Here is a 12,283-nt window from a genome sequence, read left to right as displayed (position 1 = left end):
CCTTCCAACCCGGGTCATTCTATGATCTAAAACCTATGTATCTATTCTTTTTAATTAAAAAAGTGGTTTTGAATGGCTGTCTAGCATTTGTTTCCACTTGTTGTTTAGAGTGTTACTTCATATCATCCCAGTGATTTGAAAGCAACTTCAACTTACTTAATAAGCTTACTGTTGCTGTTAATAGTCCTTTCAGACTATTGTTAGCTTCTTCCTCTTATTTTGCTAGTTTTTGAGCAGAAGGTTCTCAGCATGAGCCAAAACAAGTTGTAGACCTGCTCACTGCCTTTTCCAGAACACCAGCACACCTTGCCTAGCTGCCAGGATAACATGTTCCTCAACAGCTCGGTTATAGCACTGAAGGAAGTGACATGACACAAGTAAAAGACAAACCAGCAACAATCTCTCCACTATGGGAATAAAGAGCTGTCACTGCAACAGCGTCACAAAACAAACATGGCAAAAACAATGGAATCTCAGATAAGCCTTTTTTGCAAAATCCAGATACAATGCACATTTTCAGTGTATAAGGGGGGAAATAGAGATACACATGCAACAGAAAGAGAGCTGTTCAGCATCATTTGTATCTTGACTTAATTAGCAACTGTTTCCTTAACCAATTTAATGTTCCTTTTACCACATATATTGGATGAAGACCAGTTCCGGTGCTATGTTACAGTATCAAAACATGGACCCATTAAGTTGGCATTTGTTTGTTTATTTTTAATACTAATAACCTATTCTGATTTGGAGCTGTAGTACACAAAATACTCCAAGAGATCCACTGTCTCTGTCTATTCTAGTTCCAGGTAGTTTCCCCACAGCTTTAGCAGAATTTTCTCCAAATCTATGTTGCCTAGAATGTTTCCCAAGATTGCCTATTTCTTTCTGTTCATGTACATAACATTAAATGCAATGGGGCCCAAACTAGGATTTTCAGAGTACTCACAATAACAGCTTGAGTCATTTTTCCTCCCAAAAAGGAGGTGGAATTTATTGCAGCTCAAACTGTGTGCATAGACAGAGAAATTAAATGTACTGTGCAGCATGCCAAAAAATGACACCAAAAAGAAGTACTTCAGTTAATTAGAATCAGAAAAGTAACCTACCCAGCCAAGGCGTATGTTTTTCCTTTAGCATCAGGATCCTTAATTGCATTAATAACTGCCTTTGCCACATCAACCACCTGTGAGAAACAAATTTAGACAAGTACCAACAGAAAACAGGAATGCAAGCAGACACTCCTGTTTCAGAAGTGATTTACAGGGGGAAAAGGAAAAAACCCAACATACACACACACGCACAGAGGATTTAGGACTATCTTGTTTTATTGAAAACTTACATATACTGGTTGCTTCACTGTTTTCTTGCCCAGAGAAATAAGAGGCACACCACCAAACCAGCGCATGTCTGATAGAAAGACACATACACAACTTGAGAATAAAATCTGTGAATCCTTTCAGTAAACAAATAACCAATACATTTTGTACCACACTGAGTGTGGATCTCCTCTGAAAACTGACTTACCTTTAAAAAAACAATTGGGAACAATCACCATCCAATTCCAGTAGTGATGTTTTCAACACACATTTAGCTTTCTTATTGACAAAAATGGGAAGGCTGTATTTACTGTTTAGAGTGGTTCAGACATACCTCATCTTTGTAAGACAGAAACAGATTCCACTCTATCCTGTCTAGCAGTTTTGTTGGTAATACATCAGACATTAGTGTTGCTTCTGAGCCCAGAACAACTCAGGTTGATTTTTACCTTTGAGCTTTACCAACTTGAAAAACTACTTTCACAGTACACTATTTTGAGGGTTAAGATGACCAGACCTTATCTCAGAACAATCTAAATTACAATAACCCAATAGTACACATCCCCCATTCCAAAAAACAAACAAACAAACAAAAAAGCCCAAACATCAAAATCTACCTAGATTCAGAAGTAATTCAGTTATCAGATTAAAATTTATTATGTTTTCCATTACACGCCTCCAGCTAACAAAATACAGTACATTTCTGATAAAAACATACCACTCTGCTTTTCAAAAGTAAATCACATTTTCCCTCTCTTCTCTACAGACAGGTATATAAATCATACACGGTTTTATTTCAAGAATACATACTTGCGTAGTGATTAAGAAATCGGTCCTCTCTCCCGAACATCTCAGAAGGCTTCAAAATTATAGCATCTGGAAATTCTTCCCTCACTGCTTTCTCTCCAACAGCCTATCATTCAATTAAAATTAATGCATTAATTACATCCATTCTGAACAGACCAGAAGAGGATACCTTTTCAGAACTTAGTGCATCCTGACTACAGCACTGAAAGAAATGACACCATCAGTAGCACAAAAATTATTTGTATCTGAGCCATTTGATGTTTGAGATGCTATGTTAAGATAAGGTCTCACAAAATGTCGCAAAAGTCTGATAAACATGTAGATTTTTACTTCTATTTGAGATACAATACAGTCTCACTAGTGAAGTGACACAAATTTGAAGTGACAAAGTTCAAAAAGGACGAAGCCTAACCTAAGTATTTCTCTTACTTATGACAGACCAGAGCTTGGAAGAAAACAGGTTTGCATAACCCCTACTACATTATCAGAACACTCCAAGAACTGCTTAAGTACAGTTAGAAATTTCAGTGGCGGCTACTTCCCACATGGGACTGGCCAATACAGTGTAACTGTTCTATAGAGTTGTTAAACATTGAGAGCTACCAAATTTTAACCCTGGTTTAAAAAAATTTTTATACTAAAGACAAGAAAGAGTACACTGAGCTCAAAAAACCCAAAAATAGATGAAACTGGGACAGTAACTATATTAAAAAGAGAAACAGAAAATTATACCTCCTAATAAGGAAAAAAAGTGACAGAATATCAGATTATTTTTTTTTTTAACAAGAGCAGGTAACAATCTGACTCCAAGGGCCTGTAATCGTGATACTCATCTGTCTTTGCAGCATTCATTTTGGCACCAACTACTGACTTTGCTAGGTCATCCCAGGCTTAAGATCCCAAACTATCAAATTAGTTTCTCTTTCTTAATGACAGTAGTTTTAGATGCAAAGATATTCAAGTATAGAAGCAAGGAATACAAGATCTATTTGCCTTCAAAGCACATGAAGTACTAAGGAGGATTTCTAGCTCCAATAAGCACAATAACTCAAAAATTCCTCAGCTGCACAAAACATTCCATAGTAAATTCATACACTGATTTCCTTCAAGCAGACACCACTGAGGGGGGGGGAAAAAAACAAAACCCAAAACAACAAACCAACAACAAAAAAGTAGGCTCTCAGAAAATGTATTCAAAAGACTTACCTTACTCCTGAGGTATTTGGAAGGACTCTTCATGCTAGCATTCAGGTGAGATATATGAATGAGTGTTTCCACACCAGCTTCCCTAGTTATCTGCGCAATACTTTTAGGAATATTTACAAATACATCTTCAAAACTGAAGTTTCTAAAATAAGGCAAAAACCAATTTTTACTTTAAAAGCAATCAACAGTGTCTGCATACCAACCAAATAGCAATCATTAAGTATTACTTGAATATATTTCGAAAACCTATCTTGACGCTCTTTGTTAGAAAAAAAGTTTCCTTTCATGAGGGACTTGTCATATAATAAAAACTAGATGCAAGTAAAATGCAACAGTAAGCTTCAGTTACAGCTTTAGTACCATCTACTTTTTCACCTCTTGAGATTAAATCAGTATGAAAAATCCTCTTGCCCACTTGTCTGTGACAAATAGAAAACTCTCCCAAAGTGAAAACAGATTTTTTTTTTTGAGAAGTACTGCATCTTGCAATTCAGATTTGCTCAAGCAAAGCTGTCTTTTTACAACACCTATTGTAAATTTGGCTTGATTTGATGCACTCAATGACACTACGAAGTAGCTCAAAAATTCTAAGAAGCCTAAGTTAGGGCAGATGCTAGGCATTGGGGAAGTGGACAAAAACAGACCAAAGAACACATAGGTGCTTATGTAAATGGAAAATTTTACATTGACAGAAGAGTTAGCACTATTCCATAGCTCATAGCAGCTGTAAGAGACTTCAACGAGAAGCATGCAGAAAGAACAACTCCACGCACTTTATGGCATTCAAGGGGCCTAAATTAGGGGGTTCAACTGTAATCTAGGTTGGCATGTGATCAAGAACAATACAGAAGCTCTGTCTCCAAGCAGAATTGACACTATAGGCTGGCAACAATCCCAAAACTGCAAGAAGGAGAATTGGCTTCTCATGTCTTTATATTGTCCTTGTAAGCACCCCACTCCATCTTTCCATTTGCTTTGGGTAATAAACATCTTGTCCAGATGCCTCTCTCTCTGTCCTTATCTACTCCCACAGCTCTTCAGATCCCACTGGAGTCTAAAGAAAGCCTTAAAAAGTTATTTTTGACCCTTCAATAACTAATCTGATCCTGGGAACCATCACTCCTGTTCTACTCACAAAAATAGATTTCAAAATCTCACAAGAACGAACAACATCCCTTCTGTAACTATGGAGTTTTCAAACAACATAATACACACAGATGAGACTGTACACTAATACTAAGCAAGGAGGAAAGTATTTAATGGCAGGCTTTACTTTTTTTGACAGATCTCTACTTCTAATCTTACTTTTTTTTTCCTGATTAAATTTTTCATAAACTTTGGGATTATTACAATGGTTAGCCTGACCTTGTGTTTAATACACCATAGAATTTTATCTCAGGGCTCCAGCACCACCATTGACACCAACATGTATAACATACATGATAAGAATATTTTGCAATGCAGTGGTAAATTCTGCAATGTCCAAAAGTCTTCAACATGTACCAATTCTCCCCTGCTTTTGAATCTATTGCAATTGACTACAGTGACAGGGTTTGGGGGTTTTTAACAAGAATGAAACTTCTGTAGTCATCACACTTCCTTTCAGTAACAAAGAAACCCTCCCTTATATAAATCATACTTTTTAAAAGAGTCCAGAAATTCTAAAGGGGGAAGTACACATTAAATACATTTCTGAAAGATAAATAGAGATTACATTGTCCTTGGGCCAACTGTACACACTTTCTTTTCTTTTCCCTAACTCCCACATTACAAAGAAATTTCTTCTGTTTTGACAGCAATAAGCATTTGAACTCTTACACTCATAGTTTAGTAACAGCGTAGAAAAATCCTGACAGGCTGGTTTGTACATTTTTACCTATACTTCGAAGTCTAAAGAAGATATAAAAAGAACCAAAAACCTTGTCAGATGCAGAAGACTGAAGTTAATTTATGTTTGGTGGGCTTTTCCCCAAATAAACTATGTTATAGACTCCAACAGTGGGACAAGGAGCTAAATGACTATCAGAAAAAGAAAGTACCACTATGAATTTGAATGTGGAATCAAAGTGTCTCCCAGAAGTTATGCATGATATTGGACTAGACAAGAAACAGCTGAAATAATATATCTGCTGGCAAGCACCCATTTTAGGAAAAATAACTGTACAATTTGAGACTACTAATTTTACTCCATTAATAAAATTTGACTACAAATTCTACAATTTGAACACCAAAAGGCTGTTCACAAAAAAATGAGCAACAAAGGCATCAGGCTTGTAAACATAGATGAAACTGACACCTACATTTGTTTCTGCCTACCATGACAGCAAAATTACCTACCATATAAATGCAAATCACAAAACTGAGTTTTTGTCTGGCAGTTCTGCATAAGGCTTTAAGTAAAGTGGACATAATTGCGCACACACACAAAATATTACAGGCTATTACAGGTATTTTTAACCTAAAATAAATATGGGATTTTTTCAAAATGGATTTAAAAATAATAACTATTTTTTAAAATTATCAAAAAAAAAGCCTATGTAGCTAATAGTGTCTGTCACAAAATTCTACCAAGGAATGATGTTATTAATCATAATCTTAGGGACTCTCCACTAAGTTATTCCTGTTTATTAACATTTACCAGAAAATAGGAAAAGCTTGATCATAGCTTATTCTAGTAGGATACAATTGATCACTACATCGAAGTGACTGGATGAAAGCTCACTTCTGTAACAATGTAAATATAAGCTCACAGAAACTGGTGAGCCTTTGTCAGCTATAGGAAGGCACTCATGAAATATCTGTAAGGACCATGAAAGCAGCACATTGAACTCTGACAGAAAAAAAAGCTATGCACTAGAAAATTACAGAAAGAACACAGTTTTTGAGAGTAGATCATAACCAAGACTACAGCTAATAGTTTAAAGAAGTGGAAGAACTTTTACATGCAAAATTTCAGTTTTGCCTTTTCATAGAAGCCAAGAATCATGTCAGCATCACTGCATAATGTACACATGCTATAAAACATGGCTACAATGTCCAATACCTGGTGTAAATCTATCTATATAGGAAAAGAAGAAAAAGGAAAATTACTTTGTTTCCCATTCCTTTCCAACGAGATTAATGACCACATTGCTGTGCTCCACAGCTCTTCGGATAGAGTCTTTGTCCTTACAGTCCCACTCCTGTAACCAGAGCATCAAATGGGAAAAAGATGAGATAATGTGTAAATAGGCATAATCAAAGAAAGCTCTTTCACACCATTTCCATTTAGAGGCTAAACAATAGCTGGAGTTCTGACTTTGAGAATGATTAACAGACTTCCTTGTATAGCAATGGTATTGTATTTGATCTAAAGCCAAAGCAAAAGACTTACTAAGAAGAGAAGTTGCCCCAGGTCACCCATCGGCCGCAGATACATGAGGTCATACTGATCACAGCGATAGGGTATGATCACTTGAGATCCAATGCGACCTAAGCATTCAAAAAAAAAAGTTTCATTTATCTTAAACTACTACATAACTTTAACTAGATTAATTTCTCAATATACAGAACTTCCTTCTTTCCCTGGCATTAGAGCACAACAAATAAACATAGATATCTTGAATAGTTATCTGCAAAGCTAAAAGTAGAATAGAAGTAACTTTTTGAACCTTCATCATTGGAACTCTTAAGTAGGGACATAAGTACTTAGGCTTGTAAGACAAAATACAGAAGCTTGCAAGAAGCTTGTAACAAAAAACAAAAAAAAAGAAGTGTGCACTATAAATACCTAAAAATGTGTCACATCTAACGATATTTGCATTTTTGAAGTTGCGTGGAAAGGAGAAGGAAAGAAAAAAGCAAGAGTTATTTTCTAAAACTTGAATTCAAACAGGCAATTTTAAAGAATTCCAATCAAACTTCTGCACGCATTTTAGTAAAATGTCCTAACAAGGCCAAAACCAGAAGAATCAAATACATGTTGTACCCCTCCTCAGATCTGCACTTTACAGACTGAAAAACAGTACTTGAAGCAGAATAACTTATTTTCATGACTTTAACAATCTTCAAAAGCTTCCAAATTTCCTAGATTAAAACGGTTTTTACGAATTGTCACATCTTGTCCCTTTAGCAGGCCAAACACTATGAATGTATCACACAAAACACTTTCTAAGATTGAAAAATGCCAGAGATATCTAGATTATCCTGCAAACTGAAGAAAAAGTAGAGTTTCGTTAAACACTTGATTTTTTTTTTTTTTTTTAAATTAAGGCTTCTGGGGAACATTACCTAAACGGTTGACAACATATCTTCCTAGGAAACCTGTAGCCCCAAAGACAGTGGCCACAATGCCACTAACAGAGGATCGTCCACTTCTTCCATGAGGGATAACCGCATGATGAACTTGGCGGTGCTGCTGCAGTATAGATGGTGCTGCAGCTAACACAGAAATGCCAGGGCCTACAACACAAAACAGGAGAGAGCATGTGACATCAGCTAAAAGTTAGCAGTGTCAAACCATAGTTAGTGCTATTTTTCTCATTACAGATCCATTTTCTCCAATCTCCCTCAGCAAAATTTCCCATGTCAAGACTCCTAACAGGCTATTTCAGAGACATATGGATAGGTCAGAGGACAGCAGGCTTGAGGGAGCTGTTGATAAAAGTCAAAGACCAAACTAAGACATGAGAAGAGCAGCCTAAGGTTATCAGTCCCTAAACAGCAAGTAAGGCTTAACTGGCTAGCATTAGTACTTGATGTACAAAGCGAAGCACAGAGGTTAAGCAGATAAAGAATACTTGCTATAGGCAGGTCCCACCCGAGTACATCCACATCCTGCTCCCAGATCTGGGAACTGCAGGACAAAGACCTCAGAATCACTCTAGATGCAGTTAAACAGACTTTTTACCTCAGTCTAAATACAGGAGACCCAAATGTTGGAAGAGGCAGCAATCCTCCTATACCGTATCTCTGGAGTGAAGGGAAATGAAGAGATGCAAAGAGACAGATCCACAATGCATTGAATATTGCCTCAAAAGCTGTTCCTTTTCTCAAGGAGCTATAAAAGTTTGAAAGCCACAGAAACAGGACATCACTAGAATACTGACATGAACTGACAAGCTAGCTCCAACAGCGAGTTTGAAAAGAAGAAACACTTCCTCTCCAATCAAGTTAGCCAAAAACAAGAAATAAACCGCTTCGAAGAGATTTTTGAAATTAGAAGTGTTTAGTGTTACTACACGTCCATGCTTAGGAAAAGAAAGGAACGGATGAAATATAGGATGCGTAAACACACTACAGACATCTAGCTGCTGACAAGAGCAGACCATAAGAGTCGTCACTGGAAAACTAGCTTGAGGATATAACAGAAATCCAGTAACTAACCATCCAACTTTTAGTAAGTCATGGCCATAAGCACTTTCTGGATACAAATAAGCAAGTTCAACCTTCCCCACATTAATCTAAGTAGCAAGAATCATAATGAAAACAAGATTAGCATTTGTTATCAGAATGATAGAAACAAAATTTTAAAATTCCACTTGTACACTGAAGGAGTATGCTTTATCCTGATACGGTTAGGTATCACCACTTACACAGTGGCACTGATGTTGTTGTCATGATGTTAAGAAGATCAAAGGGACAGGGTATCTTGGGACATAAATTACATTTTGTTAGATCAGCTGATAGAATTCAAACCAGAAAATCCAGCAAGATTTCAGTGCCTGAAGGAGGTGTTTCTCTACCCAAAAATTTGTCTATCCCTCCTCTCTCCACATCCCACAAGCTGGAATAATAAAAGATACCACATCTCCAATTTTGTCCTAAAAGGTAGTTGGACACCCACTTAACTAAACAAAGCAATCACATATATAATCTTGTACTTATCAAATTAATATGCTATACCTAGAAACTATACTCAGGACAAAAAAAATGAGATATTACCTGCACAATTCAAGTATGACTTCCTAAAAAGCAACTGTCCTACAAAATAGGTCCAAGCTCAGGAACAGTTAAACTGGGACTGGTATCTGTCTTAAAGTGGCAAATAGGCATGGCCTCTCCATTAGAGAAGGAACGAGGCCAGCTGAGAAAAAGTTGACCATGACTATGACAGTTGACACTATATAAGAAAGAAGGAAAATACACTTTATGACAAGCACCCATTTTAAAAACAAAACCAACTCCCCCCTCACAAAAAAACCCCAACAAAACAAACAAAGAAAACCACCAAAAAGCATCATTTGTCAAAGATCTGCAGGAGTTTAACAGAAGTACACACTCCTGTGACACAATATGTTGATATTAAACTTTGTAATATCTCAAACTGGCATTTTAAGGAACATGCCAAATCATCACTGTCATATTCACCGCTTATCTTCACTATCTGCTTTTTCTGTCACCCAGTGAATTTAACTTTGCCCTCTAAAATCTTTGCGTACGCTTCTGTGGAATTAAAGTGAAGGTGAAGAGAATCATTTCAATGGATTTCCAACACAGCACAGCTCAAAACACATGAGCACACTATCCTTACAATGTTATCTGACAGAGACTACACAAACATACACCCCATAACCTAGGATTTCACGTTCAAAACTCTTGAATCATAGAATCATTAAGGTTGGAAAAGACCTCAAGGATCATCAAGTCCAACCCAACACCACCTAACTCACTAAACCATGTCCCTAAGCACCACATCTACACGTTTCTTGAACCCCTCCAGGGATGGTGACTCCACCACTTCCCTGAGCAGCCTGTTCCAATGCCTGATCACTCTTTCAGTGAAGAAATTTTTCCTAATATCCAGCCTAAACCTTCCCTGGTGTAACTTGAGGCCATTTCCTCTTGTCCTATCACTTGTTACTTTAGAGAAGAGGCCAGCACCCACCTCACTGCACTCTTTTAAATTACAACAACATTAAAAACTCGCAAATGAAATCAGTAGTGTATACTGAACACTCTGTAGAGAAGAAAGCCTGTAGCTATGTAATGGGTACCTGGAGACTGGAGATTAATCAAGCTTAGTACAAGCATAAAGGATAAGACTGAGCAAGACAGCTGGATGACCTTGCTTCCTTCATTCTTCTAGAATTCTAATAAATAGGATTTTGTTATTTAATTCATTTTTTTAGGAAAAGCAGACTCACTGCAAAATTACTGGGTTCTTTATAACCAGCAAGATTCCTTCAAGTATGCAAAAAGGCTACATGGTATGCCAAGATGGTGAAAGAGAAAGCTTGATGACCCATACTCCTCAGTATTTTCTTTACGTGTACTTCTCTTTCCAAAGATTTGTTAAAAAAAAAAAAATAATAAAAAACCACACCAAACCCATAATATTCATATTTACAGAATTAACATGATCTCTGTGACTTTTAAATAGGAACACATTTCAGTCCTTATAATATAAAACCTAAAAACAACATGGTTTCAGTCCACTGTGAGCACCTGTTGAAAAAAGTATTAATGAACAGATCAATCCACGTACGAATGACAAGAAAGTTAATCTGAAAAAAATTATACACATCTTTCAAGTACTTTATGGCTTTTTTGCTGTTATTTCTACAAAAGTTATTGGTGACAGGTGATGTCACACTAACAAATAACATCCAATTACTGTTTTGTATTCTCCCACCTTTGTGTATACATCTATTGTTGCTTGCCTTACACTGTAAAGTTTTTAGTGGTGTACACCTTTTCTTGCTCCATAACTGTATAAGATCCATCACAAATTATCACCATCTATGGCTACCTGCCCCATTACTACCATATTATTAAAAAAGTTGACATTTAAGGGTATCATGATACTCAAAGAAAGCAGGCTAGAGATCCTCAGACTGATTCACAACCAGTAAAAAGGATCTTCCACATGGTGTGGAGCCCTATCAAAATGCACCATTTAGTAACTCAAGATAACGTAACTTAGAGCCACGCAGCTTTCACAGCCCATATGAATATCTCCAGATTGAGCAGCACTGCTAAAGCTCTGTGCTCCTGTGTAACACAGACCTGCACAAGGATTCTTTCCCTGAACAGCAGGATTACATCTTCTTTGCTAACCAGAATGTGTTTGTCACTGGGAGAATAACTTTACAATCCATATTTAAATAAGTGTATGAACACCAGTTTGAATTAAACCTCAAATACCCACAGTAAACCAGAACAGTCTTTTCCTTCAAAAGACACATTACTCCAATTAAAAGTGTCTTAAATTCCCTCCCCACTTTAATCAATCAACAAAACCTGTTTGCCAGCTCCCACTTTAGTCCACCGAGGGGCATGTGCTGAATCCATTTAACTAAAAATTGGTTGTTTTGGCAACAAAGACCCAAATACAAGCTTTAAATACAGTTTTGATACTTGAGCATCGCCAAAATGTCAAGGTCACCTAAAAAATCGTCCAAGGAATCCAAACTTTAGCCTCCAGGGCAGCATTTCATTTGCTGAGATTCTGACAGTCCCAGCAAGACAACCTCCTCTACAGCTACAATCCCACGCAGGCCTTTGGGCTACGAACCCCAGCTCCTTAAAGGGAAGGAAGGTAGAACCCCGCCCACTCCTGCCACGAACTGTTTTTTCAGCCAGCTGCTGCCCGTGAGCCCTCTCACCCAGCTCTACTCCCAGGGCGCCGCGGTGAGAGAAAGGAGGCCCTCGGGCAGGCGGCTGGTGGAGTACCGCACAGCCTCGAGAGTGCAAGGGCGGCCTGTCTCCCCGCGGGAAGGAACGGCGCCCCGGCCCCCACCCCTTGCCGCCTGTGACACTCACCTGCCCTTGGCAGCAAGAGGCCGCGGGGAGCCCGAGCGCAGCGAGCCGCAGCCGCCATCTTACTTTACCCGGACGGCATGCGCACAGGGTCAAACCGCTCCTCCCATTGTGGGGGGGGAGAGGGAGTGCGCCTGTGCGGGCTGGTCTTCTTCAGCAGTAGGTCACAGGCTGGTTTTCTTCTCCCGGGGGGCCGGGGGCTGGTGAAGCGGTGG

General features: G+C 38.0%; 1 protein-coding gene across 1 annotated transcript; it reads right to left on the bottom strand.

Annotated features, from left to right (window-relative positions):
* Nucleotides 1-1,106: 1,106 nt before the first annotated feature.
* Nucleotides 1,107-12,129, bottom strand: NDUFA9 (NADH dehydrogenase (ubiquinone) 1 alpha subcomplex, 9, 39kDa; the record flags this gene model as incomplete). Its single annotated transcript, XM_010078501.1, has 8 exons — nt 12,072-12,129; nt 7,599-7,769; nt 6,703-6,800; nt 6,420-6,511; nt 3,330-3,471; nt 2,127-2,229; nt 1,340-1,407; nt 1,107-1,183 (listed from the first exon to the last, which is right to left on the bottom strand). Coding segments are annotated over exons 1-8 (809 nt in total), but the record flags the coding sequence as incomplete, so codon positions are not given.
* Between the last annotated feature and the right edge of the window lie 154 nt (nt 12,130-12,283).

This window comes from Pterocles gutturalis, unplaced genomic scaffold (genome assembly GCF_000699245.1).
Source record: "Pterocles gutturalis isolate BGI_N339 unplaced genomic scaffold, ASM69924v1 scaffold4018, whole genome shotgun sequence".
Classification (NCBI taxonomy): domain Eukaryota; kingdom Metazoa; phylum Chordata; class Aves; order Pterocliformes; family Pteroclidae; genus Pterocles; species Pterocles gutturalis.
The sequence above is the reverse complement of the archived record's forward strand: the minus strand, read 5'-3'. Positions and strand labels throughout refer to the sequence as shown.